Below are 16,321 nucleotides of genomic sequence, written 5' to 3'. Positions count from 1 at the left end.
AATATCATTGTGTTAATATTGTTCCCAAACCCATGTAGTCTTGATAATGTTGACAAAGGCACCCACTTATAGCCAAAGAGTTTCTAATTTATCCCTCTTCCTAGCACTAGTACAGGGTCCTCTTATTTTTCTTCAGATCAACTGGATGTTGATCCATTGGTTGTGATAGGAATTCACTGACCAGTTTGTCACCAGAGTCTGACGAACTCTCTGGATTGGGAGAAAGTGACTGGCCCAATGTCACACAGAAGGCTTTCATGCCTAGGGCAGGACTAGAACTCACAATCTCCTGATTTTTAGCCTTGTGCTTTAACCACTAAACCAAACTATATCAAGGCAGAATTGGAACTGCCAGAAGAGCAAACACAGTCAGAAATCATGTGCAGGCTACTATTTGTCCTTTAAAATACAAACACAAATTACAAGTCATCACATTGTATAGCTGATAACTAGAATTACTTGTTCCTGAGATGGTTGGCTATATAAATTATGAAAAAATAAATAAAATGCTGCATTTCAGGTGTAACTAGATAACTAATATACACTCTGCTGGGATATCAGTGGTTTTGTAAGCAGTGCAGCTGTAATGTAATAATTAGTTGTTGCTTTTTAAGTGTCAGATTTGACAAAGGAATCTCAGTAGTTAGTATTGTTCATCTAAAAAGTAAATACTACAGTTCCTTGTTACCTGTGGTTCCATTCTCTGTGGTTAGGCACATTCACAGTTGCTGAGAGATAAGATTTTGGCTTCTGTAATAAAGGGTTTTAGATACTAATAGTTGTTTTTCAGTACTTTGTGGATGTGCAAAAATGGCAATGGACATTTCATACATAAAATATGAGTTCTCAGGATTTTAGGATTGGAATTGAGAGTGCTAGGCTGGAATGAATAAGATTATTTTCATGTTTTATTAGATCTGCATAGCTAGATCCAATAAATTACTGCTTTAAATATGCATTCAGTCAAGCAGGATGCTCTTATTACAGAAGAAGAGAACTTCCTATCACCTAAACAGTTACTCTATAGTTAGAGCACAACCTGTGTACTCAACTCCCAGAATTTCTCAGCTATTACTGAGAATTACGGAATTTAAACCATGCATCTGGAAGTGGCTGGGATTAGGGAATTCTAGCTAAGAGAATTCTTTCCCCTAAGTAATATAGCTGAACTCACTTTTTACTTAGTGCAATGCCCAACAGTTTTATCTGGCTTTACCACTAAAAAAACTTTATACTTCTTTTTGTTTTTCTGTTTTCTTCTACACTAGGATCCTATGTGCTATTAAATCAGGAGCAATGCTTTTGATTGTTCAAAGTTGGTACAGTCCAGCATTACCTTCATGCATTCAGTCTACAAATACCATCTTAATATTGAGTCTGAGTAGCAGACCTCATGGTTAGAAAATGGGGAATGTAGCTTTTGGATTTTCCCATTCTCTACATTTTGCAATACACTACCTGAATTTAATTAAAAGTTTGTACATTGTTTTGCATTATTTTCATTGTCGATGTAGTATAGTAAAAAGAAAAAAAATTAAAATACCAAAAAATCATAAAATGTCAGGTATCTGGGCAACTAGATCAACCACAAATCTTTCTCTACTCTGTGGCTGATGATGACAGCAATAAAGACCAGCAACTCTATCTAAAAAAAAGTGTACTTTAAAGATACTTGAATAGTCACTTTAATCAAGTGACTATTCAAGTATTTTTAAAGTACACGTTTTTCCACTACTGACTCTATAAACACCCTTAGTGGAGGTTAAGCATGACTGTTATATGTTTACTGGCAAAGTAGATGTTAACCTTGTGAAATAGACAAGACAGGAAGCATGGCCAAGTGAGCTAATTCCACCTAATTGTACAGTTGCATCAAGAGAATCCTGCCTGGCTGAAAGTTCATTTCTCCCAGTGTCCCCTTTATAGCCTAAGACAGTGACCCCCCAACCTTTTGGGACTGGTTCCGTGGAGAGGTTTTTCCTCTTTTCTTGAGAGATTTTTCTGTGGACCAGAGGAGGCATGGTTTCACATGCTGCCTGTATCCCGCGGATGGGGCTTTGCTTGTTTGTGTGGCCTGGTTTCTGGCATGCCGCAGCCAGTTGCCGGTGTACAAACCAGGATTTTGGAACCCCTGGCCTAAGAAACTATGGAGAGTTCCTTCTGAGCTGTTTGGCCCATCTCCATTCCTGCTGTGGACTAAGATGGCTTTTATCTGACTGATCCTTTGGCTGCTTCTCCCTGTTTCCAAAGGTCATTCCCACATACCATTACAGTAAGGCTTTTTGCTAATGGTAAAGTTTACATTGTTATTTGTATAATATAACATATCAATCAGTGTTTGGATTCTGCCGGTTCTAGGGGGTTCGGCCAAACCCTTTGTTAAATTGCTGGCTCATCCCGCCCCTTGCCCCGCCCCTCCGCACTACTATTTATTGCCAATAAATGGGGCGAGCGAGCCAGCAATTTAACAAACGGTTCGGTGTTTTTTTGTAATTTATTGGCCCCGCAGCACACCGAACTATTTGTTAAATTGCTGGCTCGCCTGCCCCTCGCCCCGCCCTGCCTCCCACCGGCGCGGCACCAGCCTACCGTAGCCAGGGGTAGGCAATTGTGGCTCTTTTACAACCTGTGGACTTCAACTTCCAGAATTCCTGAGACAGCTTGGCTGTCTCAGGAATTCTGGGAGTTGAAGGCCACAGGTTGTAAAAGAGCCACAATTGCCCACCCCTTCCCTAGCCTGAGTTCCATTGCCTGGGATCCATGTGGGCTGCCATGTGGTTCCCCACCAGCTCCGGACACAAGAGAGCAGGATGGAGAAAGCAGCTTCCACGCCTTCACTCACCCTCACTCTCTGCTCTGTTGGATCGCCGGCCGTTCGCTTACCCCGCCCACTCCCAATCTATTGCTGCCTCCAGAGTCCCAGCTGACGGCTAGAGGAAAAAAAACTGTTTAAATTCTTGCCGCGGGGCTTCAAAGGGTCGCCCTATAGCCAGTGGTGGAGCCGAACCATTTGTTAAATTGCTGGCTTGCCCCACCCCTCCGCACCACTATTTATTGCCAATAAATAGTGGTGGGCGAGGGGCGGGCGAGCCAGCAATTTAACAAATGGTTCGGTGTTTTTTTGTAATTTTATTGGCCCGCGGATCTTCAGCATAGGCTAATTAGCCCTTGCTTAGATCGGCTCCCGAGTCTCAGCTGATTTGTCTCAGCTGTTTTGCTCAGGGCTCTGCTGCTTGCTGGAGCAATTTTTTTTTCCTCTAGCTATCCTGAAAAACGAAACTGAAACTGCTTTGCTGTTGCTGCAACGTTGGATAATTAGGCAGGCAGATTTCTTTTCTTTTTCCTCATCAAAAAAGGTAGGTGCAAACAATGGGAAATTTAGGGAAAAAGAGGAGAGTTCAAGATTTTAAAACACAAAAGAAAAAAAGCTCTATTTAACTAGGGAATTGTAATAATTGAGATACTATTAATTGTATATTTCTGAAAGCAGAAATGGTTAAGTTGTCGTTTGGAGGAATATATGGGGGAAATTATTTGGTTTATTATTATTGGTAAATATAATTAATTGATTTGTAAGAAATTGGATTGCATGGAATTAATTGGAATATTCATGTTCATATTGATTAATATACAAAAAAGGTAGTTATATAACTAATTGATTTATATTAAAATGTTGAATTCATATTAAACAACTGTAATATTACATAATTAACCAATGTGAGGATGGATATAAAAATAGATGACAATGGGAAGGGGTATAATATAGAATAGAAGGGAAAAATTGAATTTGATTAAGATTAGAGATGAGGATGAAGGGTAATATTGGTTCATCCCTCTCTATTGCTGTATCCTTTTATGCATATGGACTACTCAGAGGGCTGAAAAAGTTATTTCTGACTGGTCCTCGCACTTTTGACCAGTCCTCGAACTTACGACTGTCCTCACATTTTACGTTTTTGCCCTATCTTGTCACCATGGTGAAGAGAAGCAGTTGTGAAATGAGTGACATGGTTTTTAAGAAAGCTGCACGGGCATAAATGATGACCAGTCATAAGTGCGAAGACCGGTCAAAAGTGCAAGAACCTGTCAGAAATCACTTTTTTCAGCCCTCTGGGTAGTCCTTTTGTGCATATGGACTACTCAGAGGGCTGAAAAAGTTATTTCTGACTGGTCCTCGCACTTTTGACCAGTCCTCGAACTTACGACTGTCCTCACATTTTACGTTTTTGCCCTATCTTGTCACCATGGTGAAGAGAAGCAGTTGTGAAATGAGTGACATGGTTTTTAAGAAAGCTGCACGGGCATAAATGATGACCAGTCATAAGTGCGAAGACCGGTCAAAAGTGCAAGAACCTGTCAGAAATCACTTTTTTCAGCCCTCTGGGTAGTCCTTTTGTGCATATGGACTACTCAGAGGGCTGAAAAAGTTATTTTTGACTGGTCCTCGCACTTTTGACCAGTCCTCGAACTTACGACTGTCCTCACATTTTACGTTTTTGCCCTATCTTGTCACCATGGTGAAGAGAAGGAGTTGTGAAATGAGTGACATGGTTGTTAAGAAAGCTGCACAGGCATAAATGTGAGGATGGTCATAAGTGTGAGGACCGGTCAAAAGTGCGAGGCCCAGTCAGAAATTACTTTTTTCAGCCCTCTGAGTAGTCCCTATGCACATAGCCATGCCCACCCAGTCACATGACCAGCTAGCCACGCCTACACAGTCACATGACCAGCTAGCCATGCCTACACAGTCACGTAACCAGCTAGCCACGCCCACCCAGTCACATGATTGCCAAGCCACACCCCCAACTAATCCACGCCCACAGAACCTGTTGTTAAAAAAATTGAATCCCACCACTGATATCAATTAACTAAAAGTAAAGTTACTTTTTCTCTCAATTCCCTTTATCTTCTCCTATGATAAAAGATTAGCCAAAGTTATGAGAAAATACTATATCTCCTGTACTGAAATTCTACTTACTATTCAACAAGAGAAAGGTAGGTATTTAAGGTTTGGATGTTTTGTGACAGACCTGTGGAGAGGTGCTGACTCCCGCAAGCTATTGCAATTATTCAGTGTTTATCACAGTTCAGTAGTACAGTGTTTCCCTGAAAATAAGACCCTGTCTTATATTTTTTTGAACCCTGAAATAAGTGCTTGGCCTTATTGCCATGCACTCAAAAGCTCAGTTGGGCTTATTATCAGGGGATGTCTTATTTTGGGTTAAACAGGGTAGTACAAATTTATTTATTAGATTTTTATCCCACCTTTATTACTTCAGAAGTAACTGAAGGTGGCAAACATACATAATATTCCTTCCTTTCCCCACAACAATCCTGTAAATTGGGTTGAGCTGAGACAGAGTGACTGGCCCAGAGTCAGCCATCTGGCTTTCAGTGAATGTTCTGGACCAACGATCCTAAACCTATTGCCCCTGTTGTGTCCCAGATATACACATGTTGGGAGTAAGGCTGGCAAAATCAAAATGGCTGTGCTAGTGAGTTCACTTGGGTTACACATCCAGAATTTTATTCAAAGTCCAGCTGTCCCTATTGCCAATACTATCTAACTGAGCCACAACAGTTATGATGGACCTTCTTTATATGCTTGAATTTATTGTCCAAATTAGGTCACATAACTTTACATCCTCTTTTCCACTAAGAATATTTTTTGCTTTCTGAACAGAGAACATTTTTTCCTTAATGGTGTGGAGCAAAATATTAAAACATGACAATCACATCCTAACCAAAAATGTTGGAAATGAAAACTGAAAGTGAACATTAAAATGTTTTTCTCTCTACAATAGCAGGATGCAAAAGATCCTGTTGTTTTAAAGGTTTTTGAAAAGAAAACAATTGTATTTCAAACTTGAGAATAAATAACCACAGTGGGAACACAGTGAGAAAACATGCATATACACATGCTTATAAATCATAAGATAAACTGTAGCCATTGTTTATTAATGTGTTACGGTCATGCTAATTCTAGAGTTCAAAATCTGTTTTGATTAAAGGCATTCATTTAGAAAAAGCACATGCCTAGGTTTCAGCTCAGTTCTCAGTTCTATTATTATCTTATTATTTCTGCAACAAATCCTGAGAGAATATCATCAAGGCTCTTTTGGAGATAGCATTTCAGTAAACAAGTCCCTCTAACTCTCTAAGAACAAACATCAACCAACTAACCCAGTACAACTGAGATTAAAAGGACGTATATAAATGTTCATAAGGCAGTAAACAGCCTTCTGCTAACATATTGACCCTCCACAGCTGAATACGCCCAAGCATTGTTTCACATTTGAAATAGTCTACTGGGACCCATTGACAGGATATGGCTGATGATCCTTGTCGGACAGCAGCCTGAAATTAGACTTCTCTCTCTGTGCCAAAGGAAAAGTTGGCTCATAATCATGTGAAAATCATCCTGCTATCTTATGACTAGCTGTGGCTTCCCAGTTCAGTACCAGGTTTCTGCCAAGCACACAAAATGAGGATATAGAGCTATGAAAGACAGATTCAAAAGCAAAAGGACACTCATGTTACCTCAGCAATCAGGACGACAATGACAGAATCTTCCTTCTCCTGCTGGTTGAGCTCGGAGATCAAGGAGTTCAGGGTATCTGTCAAATATGAGTGGACCTCCCTTTTGACACTGGGGATCCCCATGACTATTGATACTGTAAAAGAGCAAAACAAAGCAGATGTGAAATTATCTTGCTAGCAACCAAACACTTTCTCACTATCTCACACCACTTTCAAAAGGAGTTCAATTCTCAGTTCTGTCAGTTGACCTATATTCTTGGATATGAACTAATAAATAAGGACATTCTATGCCGATCATTACAGCAGTTGCAAAGAAAATTTCTTTAAAAAAAAAAAAAGACAACAGTATTTTAAAAAAACAACAACCTGAAGAGAGACTCAAGAAGAAAACCTTTTATTTTATACCAGTATTTCAAAATGTTAAGTTCTGCAGTATCACTCTGTTATGGTGCACTTTTCATTTATGTTCTGTTAGGCTGGTTGATAATGCAATAACCAAGCAATTATGAGTTACTTAACAAAGCACTGTCCTGACTTAAAAATCCTGACTTAGCATTGGGTATGAATTCAGCAGCTCACTGGGGAGGGAAGAAAAGGATGAGAACAAGATTGGTTGGGGATAAAGCAAGGTGCAAAGATAACTAGATGAAAGGAAAGGAAAAGAGAAAGGGAAAGGAAACCAACATTCAGGTACTATGAAAAGGGTTAATTCACCAGGCAAGTAGTCCTTCTCAGGCAAAGAATAATCTTCATCTTTTTGGAACTCTGCATCTATCTGTACTTCCATTCACAACTATTAATCTATAAATCCTCCAATTAATAGGTAATTAAGGAAAATTTATTGATGTAAATATGGTACATATAGGACATTTGAGGAGACTAAGCCCTTACCTAAATACATTGTCCCAGGGAAAACAAAGCGCTGGCTCAGTAGATGGAGTCAAATTAGGAAACTAAAATTGTCTTCTTGGCTCTTAAAACTTTAAGGCCAATTTAGAAGGCCATGGAATGCTGATAAATTGAACAAAGAACTGGGAGATGAACAGAGCTCTGGGAAAGCAGAAGAAAATAACTCTCTCGAAAGAACCTATGTTCAGAAATGCTGCCTCTTCTTTTACAACCTCATCGCCTTTGCAATTCTGACCCACAGTGATTCTCTAATTGCTTCATGACCTTACTAAGCAATGATATCATTTATTTGATGAAATGCCTTGCTGCTATATCCAATCATATGTATAAAGAGGGACTGTAATGTCATCCTTATATACCCTGTCTTTGCATTGACAATAAACTAGTTTATGCTTGTGCAATGTATCCTGATCTCCAATTCTAACATAGCCATAAAAAATTCTACATATATATGTAGGAAATACAATATAATATATTTATATATTTTTTATATATTTTATTATAATATGTATAATTGATTCTATAATACTAAAGCAATTCACAATCTAAATGATATTGTTAATGTTCACACATAGTAAACCATAGTTTTTTAAAAACATCTCTGCAGAATAAAGCATAATTGCCTGAGATTATATATATATATATATATATATGCAAGTCTTGGCATATTCGGGTCTTTTCTCATGTAAGATTGAGAGTATCTTGGCGACATTTCGACGAGGTCCCACTCGTCATCTTCAGGCTGGTGTCTTCGGCTTCGTGCTTGTGCAAACAAAGCGTGATCGGAGATGCCATCTGTCTATAAATACTGGTGGGGAGGTGGGGAGTGCTGGTTTTGTTGTTGTAAGCGGGTTGGTTGGCTGTGTTGTTACATCTTGATTAGTTGATGGAGTTGATGTTTGCAGATTAGTCAGCTGTTTCGTAACATCCTGTGTGGTCGAGGTCCTAGCTGTGTGCCCATTAGTCTTTTGTGTTGTAACGACCTGGGTATAATGGGTTGTGTGGTAGCATCCTGAGCTCTAGTGTTGTGACATCCTGAGTCCTGTGCTGCAATATCCTGGGTAGTTGGCTGTGTTGTAACATCCTGAGCTTTAGTGTTGTAACATTCTGAGTTCTGTGATGTATTGTCTTGAGCAGATGGCTATGATGCCACATCCCGGGCTTTGGTTTGGCTCCGAGTCTGAGGTCTTGTCATGTGCTCATGGCGTGTGTTAGTTTGCTTTGTGTGGGGATCGGGGGGGGGGGACACAGCAGCTGGCGATGCTGCCGTGGTCCGGCCCCTGGATGGTGGTTGCATTTCGTCTATGGGATGGGAGTGGGTTTGAATCTGGTAAGGATGATTGGTGGTGTCATGTGTTATCCTGGGTCTGGTGTCAATGTTTGTGGCTGGGGCTCGTGTGTTGACTAGGGCTAGTTTCCAGATGTCTGGTAGGTGGGAGGTATCGTCACATTTATTCATGTTATGGGGGTGTTTCTCTATTTCGATGGCTTCCATAATTATTCTCTTGTTGAACTGTTCAGTTTTGGAGATTAATTTGGTTCCTTCAAAATCAATTTCATGTCCTGTTGTTTTAAGGTGCTGGAAAAGGGAGGAAGTTTCTTCTTCTTTTCTGATTACGTTCTTGTGTTCTCCGATGCGTGCATTTATTCTCCTATTGGTTTGTCCAATGTATGTGGCTGGGCAGATTTTGCATGGTATTTCATAGACTCCTTGGTTTTCTAGATGGATCTTGTCTTTGGGGTTTCTTAAGATATTGGCTATTTTTGGTCAGGGCAGAAGTTGTCTTGATGTTGTGTTTGTCTTACACGGGAAAAGACCCGAATATGCCAAGACTTGCATACCTGTATCCGCGAAAATCTACGAAACACACACACACACACACACACACACACACACACACACACAAAGTTAAAATCTTGGGTGTTTTCCCGCATCATTAAAAGTCTGTTAGTTGAAATGCTTAAAATCCTGGCTAAAATTCCAGTTTAAGATCCTCCAAAATCCCAACACTTTGTAAGGTCTTTTGAAACTCTGGCTAAAATCCTAACCAACACTTTAAAAGTGTTCTTTTTGGCAACGTTTCTCAGCCTATCTTTTGGCTCGGTTGGCTCGGTTGGCTAGGCTGAGATCTCAACAAGTAATTAGCGGTGTTGTGATGCCTACCAGAATCCTTCCTTCTTTGCAGTTGACAGTTAGTAATAGGGAACCAGAGAAAGCTGGGTCCTTAACATGCAATCAGGCTGCAGCTAGGATAATGAAGCAGGAGAAAAAACTGCTGCCCTCCAATCAGGATATAGAGTTGCAGGCTAACCAGCATACATCAGCAGCAGCGAACAAAGAAAAGCGACAACTCCGATCTCGCAGCATACCCACAGCTTCTAAACTGAAAGTAGGGGCCCGATGATGACAAGTTAGATAGCTTGTCGAAACTTGCCAAAAAGAAAACTAAAGTGTTGGTTAGGATTTTAGCCAGAGTTTCAAAAGACCTTACAAAGTGTTTTGTTGGGATTTTGGAGGATTTCAAACTGGGATTTTAGCCAGGATTTTAAGCATTTCAACTAACAGACTTTTAATGACGTGGAAAAACACCTGAGATTTTAACTTTTTACATACACACCCCCGCGAAAACTTGAGAAGACACATATATGTATGTATGTATGTATGTATGTATGTATGTATGCATATTCTTTCTAACCAGGTTTTACCTACGTAAACTAAGTTGTTCTACAGTCCTGGTTCTGTGAAATCTCATTCACAAGTTTCTGGGCCTTTTTTCTGCTGACAAACTGCAACTCTGCAGTATGTATGTATATATATATGTGTGTGTGTGTGTGTGTGTGTGTGTGTGTGTGTGTGTGTGTGTTATATATATAACACACACAATGCCTTAAACTACAAGTTACATATCATAATATTTATTTGAATTGATTAGCTGCCTTATTCCAAAGATTTTAAAACTTTACAATACCCAATCCTTAGAATGATAAATGGATTTGTGTAATTCTCTTGCTAAGAATAGTATTAATAATTTTATTGAGGTTGGTAAGATATCAATATACAACCTGTTTAATTAAAATGTATTCTGCATATCAAATACAACAGTGATAAAACTTTCAAAAATTGAGGTTTCATTGAGTTTTTTAAAATCAAAATTTATACAGAAAAATGCTCAAGTGCTATCTTTGAGGCAAAACTCTTTAAGCATTGGGACTAAAGTGCTCTTGATCCCCATGAGGGCAAAACCCAGTTTGAGAGCTCCCACTTCAAACCACAAAGAAGCAAGTCATACTTCGGCAGAGCTTTGTTATGGGACTCCAGCTAGGATTAGGAAAGAATAACCACTGACTGAATGGTTGGCACCCACTTACCTCCAGTGCGCCCTTGTCCCAGATGAATGGCTGGCTGCAGGCTGTTCTCCTTTGACAACAAATGTGGCAAATGATGGAAGATGGTTGGAAGATGCAGCACATTCTTGTTAGTGATATTCCACAGTTTTAGTTTAGTTTCATCTGGGGAAAAACAGGGGAACCCCATGGATAATATATTCAGCCCCTTTTGCTGGACAGAACCATTTCATACACTGTCTAACCAATTGCGATAACCATTTTGTGAAATAGTACAATATTTTTCTTTTGTATCCTCTAATTTCATTTAAGTTTAGCATGAAGTACCTAAAGCCCTAAACAGCCATGCTTCACTCTTCCTCAGGTTGTTTGAAAGAAGGGAAACAGAAACTTATCAAATCAATAAAGGAGAATATTTGTAGCTCAGGGCTGGAATCGGGAGTCCCTGGTGCTCTCTGAGCTAGGTTGTTTTCTTGCAGATTTTATTACCCAAACTAGGTAACAGCATCAGTTTATCAAATCTCAGAACCTAGTTTTCTTTAATATTTATTAGAGCCATGCAGCTGTTTAGATTAGTTCACCAAAAAATGTTTCAAACCTCACTAATAGCACATTTTGGATATTGAATCTATAACACTACAAAGTTATGTTCTAAATTTGGGCCACTTGTATCCAAATGTACCCATGAAAAGAAGTTTTTAATTGGAAAAAAACCCAGTGTATGTAAGGATCTGAAATCCAATTGTAAATGACACCACTATTTTATGTTTTAGAAACATACATCTTACATTTCAATTCAAATGAGAAGAGTTTTCTATTATATGCCTTTTGAGTGCAATTATATCCTTTATACACTTCATTTTAAACATTTTGACACAGTCTATTAAAGCAGCAGAGGTTATACTCTCCAAAGGCCTCTCTTCTATGCCAATGTAACAGCTTTGCTTTAGGAGCTGCCCTAGTTGGCAGCTTGTTTCTGGGTGCAATTCAAGGAGTTGGTTGCTTCCTATAAAGCCCTACATGGCACAGAGCCTAGTTACTTGAGAGACAGCCTGTGTCCCACAGTATCTGCCTGGCTGGTTCACACAATCCAGATTCCATTGACTAAACAGTGCCATTATCAGGACCATGTCTTCTTTGTAGCAGCACTTGTACCCTGGAATGAGATTCCCCTAAGATTCGAATAGCCTTCACCCTACTGGTATTTCGAAGGCCAGAAGATGTGGCTTTTTCCCAGGCCTTTAGCAAGGATGACTGGAGTCCCTTTCTTTCTTTCTTTCTTTCTCTTGTTCTATCTAGGTTTGTTTCTTCACTATCTTGTTCCTTTGTTTTTCATTTTTGTGTATTCTTGTTTTTGAATGTTTTTTTTAACCCTCTGTAATCCACCCAAGAGTTTCTGGGAGTCAGGAGGCATATAAATTTACTGTTATTATTATACACACAACAATGTATTATTAAAGCACATAAGGGCAAGAAGACTTTTCTGTGCAAAAGGGGGATTGTTTACAAGTTCTCTTTAGAGACCAGCTGGCTAAAGCTATTGAGAAAAATGATATGGCGGTGGATCCAGGAAAGCTCTCTGGTTTACCGAGGAGCTCCGGGAGATGAAGCACCAGAAGAGACATCTAGAGCGACGCTGGAGGTAACCAGTAACTCCGAATCTGACCGAACACTCTTAAGAGCCTTTAATAGGACTTATTTAGTGGTGATACCGGTGGCAAAATGTTCTCATTTTTCCGCACTTATTGCATCCGCTGATTCGCGCCCAGCCACCCTATTTAGGGTGACTCGCTCCCTCCTTAATGTAGGGGGAGTGGAGGAGCCCTTGCAGGGTAGAGCTGAGGAGTTTGTGCAGTTTCTGTCGGATAAAGTCGCTCAGATTCAGATGGACCTGGACTCTGATTGGGCAATTCCGACCGAGATGACGGGGGCAGGTCTTAGTCCTATTGTGTGGGATGAGTTTGAGCCGGTGACTCCTGAGGAAGTGGACAAGGCTGTAGGAGTGATGTGTTCCTCCATTTGTTTGTTGGACCCGTGCCCCTCCTGGCTGGTTTTGGAAAGCAGGGAGGTGACACGAGGCTGGCTCCAGGCTTTAGTTAATGCGTCCTTGAGAGAAGGGGCCTTCCCGCAACCATTAAAGGAAGCGGTTGTAAGGCCCCTCCTCAAGAAGCCTTCCCTGGATCCAGCAGAAGTAAAGAACTTTCATCCAGGCTCCAACGTACCCTTTGTGGTAAAGGTTGTAGAGAAAGTGGTGGCACTTCAGCTCCTGCGGTCATTGGAGGAAATGGATTATCTAGACCCCTTTCAGCCTGGCTTCAGGCCTGGCTACAGCACGGAAACTGCTTTGGTCACACTGATGGATGATCTCTGGCGAGCCCGAGATGGGGGTCATTCCTCCATCTTGGTGCTACTTGACCTCTCAGCGGCTTTCGATACCATTGACCATGGCATCCTTCTGGGACGACTAAGGGAGCTAGGAGTGGGAGGCACCGTGTTACGGTGGTTCTCCTCCTATCTCTCTGGTCGGTCACAGTCGGTGTTGGTAGGAGGACAGAGGTTGACCTCTAGGCCCCTCATTTGTGGGGTGCCTCAGGGCTCAGTCCTCTCTCCCCTCCTATTTAACATCTACATGAAGCTGCTGGGTGAGATCATCCGACGACACGGGGTGAGGTATCAGCAATACGCGGATGATACCCAGCTGTATATCTCTACCCCGCGTCAATTCAGTGATGCGGTGTATGTGATGTGCCAGTGCCTGGAGACTGTGAGGGTCTGGATGGGAGTCAACAGGCTCAGACTTAACCCAGACAAGACTGAGTGGCTGTGGGTATTGCCTCCTAAAGATTATGTTGATTGTCCATCCTTGGTTCTGGGGGGGAGAAATTGTCTCCCTCAGAACGGGCTCACAATTTGGGTGTCCTCCTAGACTCACAGCTAAAATTAGAGCAACATCTTACAGCTGTGGCTAGGGGGACCTTTGCACAGGTTCACCTGGTGCACCAATTGCGACCCTACTTGGATCAGGAGGCTCTCCTCACAGTTAGTCATGCCCTTGTCACCTCATGGTTAGATTATTGCAATGCGCTCTATGTGGGGCTACCCTTGAAAAGTGTTCGGAGACTACAGTTGGTCCAGAACGCAGCCACGCGAGCTGTCGTGGGTGCACTTAGGTACACCCACATTACACCAATTCTCCACGAGCTGCACTGGATCCCTATTGGTCTCCGGTTACAATTCAAGGTGTTGGTTATTACCTTTAAAGCCCTACATGGCTCAGGGCCAGTTTATCTTCGAGACTGCCTTCTGCCGCATAGCTCCCAGCAATCAGTAAGATCCCACAGAGTTGGTCTCCTCCGGGTCCCGTCAGCTAAACAATGCCGGCTGGCGGGCCCACGGGGGAGGGCCTTCTCTGTGGCGGCCCCAACTCTCTGGAACCAGTTACCTCCTAAGGTCCGGACCATCCCCACCCTATTGGCCTTCCGAAAAGCGGTGAAGACCTGGCTTTTCCAGCAGGCCTGGGGCCGTTGATCTCACTCTTGCGATCTGGCGAAATCTGACCATGAATGGCGTGAATGAGTTTTTAATGTTTTTAATGTTTTTAATTTTTAAATGTTTTTTATAATGATTTTTTTAAATATATTGTGAGCCGCCTTGAGTCTTCGGAGACGGGCGGCATATAAATTGAATTCATTAAATTAAATTAAATTAAATTATACAAAAGCAGGAAAGCTTCAGCAGAAACAGAAATCAGGCAGCAGTATTCACACAAAACTAACGCTATAACAGCACAGGAATGAATGATTTTGTTGCAAAAAACTACGGACCTTGATATGGGATCTTAAATGGAATAGCCTCCCTCTACAACATCAGCCTGCATGTTCATAACTCTATATGTTTTCACTGGACCAAGAATATTTTAAATAATTTTCATATCATTTCATGCATGGCGAGTATCATGATTCAATGCATTTTCATAAACTTTAAGCCCCCGTCATTACATTCAGTGACCTACAAAACATCCGCATAGCAAATGTTCTTTGCTGGCCAGCCACCCCTGGTGCTTCCAGGCTTGATGGATTCCAATTGCCAGACCTTCCAGCCTTTGGCATCAGGTTGAGGCAGACTTCTCTACAGCTCATCTTTTTAAAAGCCGGATTTACCAGATAAACTGCTCCACGTCCGATTTATGTCCCGTAGGGCTTGCTTTTCGGAGATGGCTCTCTTTATTTCATCTAGGACTACATTCAGCTCCTTTGACCGCTTGAGGCTTTCCTGTTCTGCAGCATGCAAACGATCTCTCAGTGCTAGGAACTCTCGCTGATAGATATCCACAACGTCACCTGAAATGAGACGAGAAAGAAGTAACATTGCTGCAAATGGAAGGAAGATTATTTTGGGGAGTAATGTTAAACAATGTACAGTTTTGCTAGTTTTTTATATTCTTTCCAAGGAGGAAGGAGGAAGCAGGAAGAAGCAAAACATTTTTTTTCTTCTGCTAATGTTGAAAGAACAAATATATTTTGGCCCAGACAGGAACATATTAATTAGCGCAATGTGTTTCCAAATCAGGTAAATTCTAATAATTATATTAGATTCTTTAAAAAATCTAATATATGTTATTCTATTCATGTTTTGTGCTTCTAGGCAGAAGTTCAGATATTGCAAATCATTTTAGAAACAGCCCACAACAAAGTTATACTGTATGTAAATGGTTATATATAAACCAGATTCCTTTGAAAGTCACCTTGACCAGCAAGCTTGCCACACAATATATATAATTGCTCTGTCAGAGTACTTATGGGGAAAAGAGAGAGAAGCACAATTAGATATTGCACTCACTTTATTCATTTGTTTAACTATTAATGGTGCACAGGGCCAGTTATTGGTTCATGCACAGTTAGTTGCAATAGGCTGAGTTCAGGGAGGAAAATAATAGCATGCACAGCTGAGGAAAAGTATCTAGTTAGAACTGATTTTGGATTATCTACGTGTTGTGTAGGGGGTTTCAGTAGTCAAGAACCAGACCAGCATAGCTACAACAGCATTTATTGACTCAAAACTGGAACTGAGGAACAGCAGGCAAATGCCTGTAATTTATACTCTGGGCCCACAGAGCAGAGGTGGGTTTCAGCAGGTTCTGACCAGTTCTGGAGAACCGGTAGCGGAAATTTTAAGTAGTTCGGAGAACTGGTAGTAAAAATTCTGACTGGCCCCGCCCCCATCTATTCTCTGCTTCCCAACTCCCAATTGAAATGGGATTTTGCAGTAACCTTCCCCTGCCATGCCCACAAACCCATGCCCACAAACCCATGCCATGCCCACAAAGCCACACCCACAGAACTGGTAGTAAAAATTTTTGAATCCCACCACTGCCACAGAGTCTTAACCAATCGTAATGCTTGAAAAACCCACCCAAACATGAATGTTCGAAGTTTCCCTCCAAAACAGTTGGCGCTAACAGTGAGGGTCATTTAAAGATTAGTTTCACTTTAGCAGGGTTAGCAGTTATTCATTCGATACATAACAC

The 16,321-nt window shown here is 41.1% G+C and overlaps 1 protein-coding gene across 1 annotated transcript in view; it reads right to left on the bottom strand.

Moving 5' to 3' along the window:
• The window catches only part of MGAT4B (alpha-1,3-mannosyl-glycoprotein 4-beta-N-acetylglucosaminyltransferase B), a 119,858-nt gene that overhangs the window by 34,183 nt on the left and 69,354 nt on the right, over positions 1–16,321 (bottom strand). The window contains exons 2-4 of the mRNA XM_070937237.1: positions 14,955–15,134; positions 10,819–10,959; positions 6,541–6,674 (exon numbers count right to left, since the gene is read on the bottom strand). Coding sequence (XP_070793338.1) covers positions 6,541–6,674; positions 10,819–10,959; positions 14,955–15,134 — 455 coding nt within the window. The remainder of the gene's footprint in view (positions 1–6,540; positions 6,675–10,818; positions 10,960–14,954; positions 15,135–16,321) is intronic.

The sequence above is a fragment of the Pituophis catenifer genome, unplaced genomic scaffold, assembly GCF_029215685.1.
Source record: "Pituophis catenifer annectens isolate HBS135680 unplaced genomic scaffold, rPitCat1.0.hap2 SCAF_2, whole genome shotgun sequence".
Lineage (NCBI taxonomy): Eukaryota > Metazoa > Chordata > Lepidosauria > Squamata > Colubridae > Pituophis > Pituophis catenifer.
Note: the sequence above shows the minus strand (reverse complement) of the source record. Positions and strands in the feature narration are given on the sequence as shown.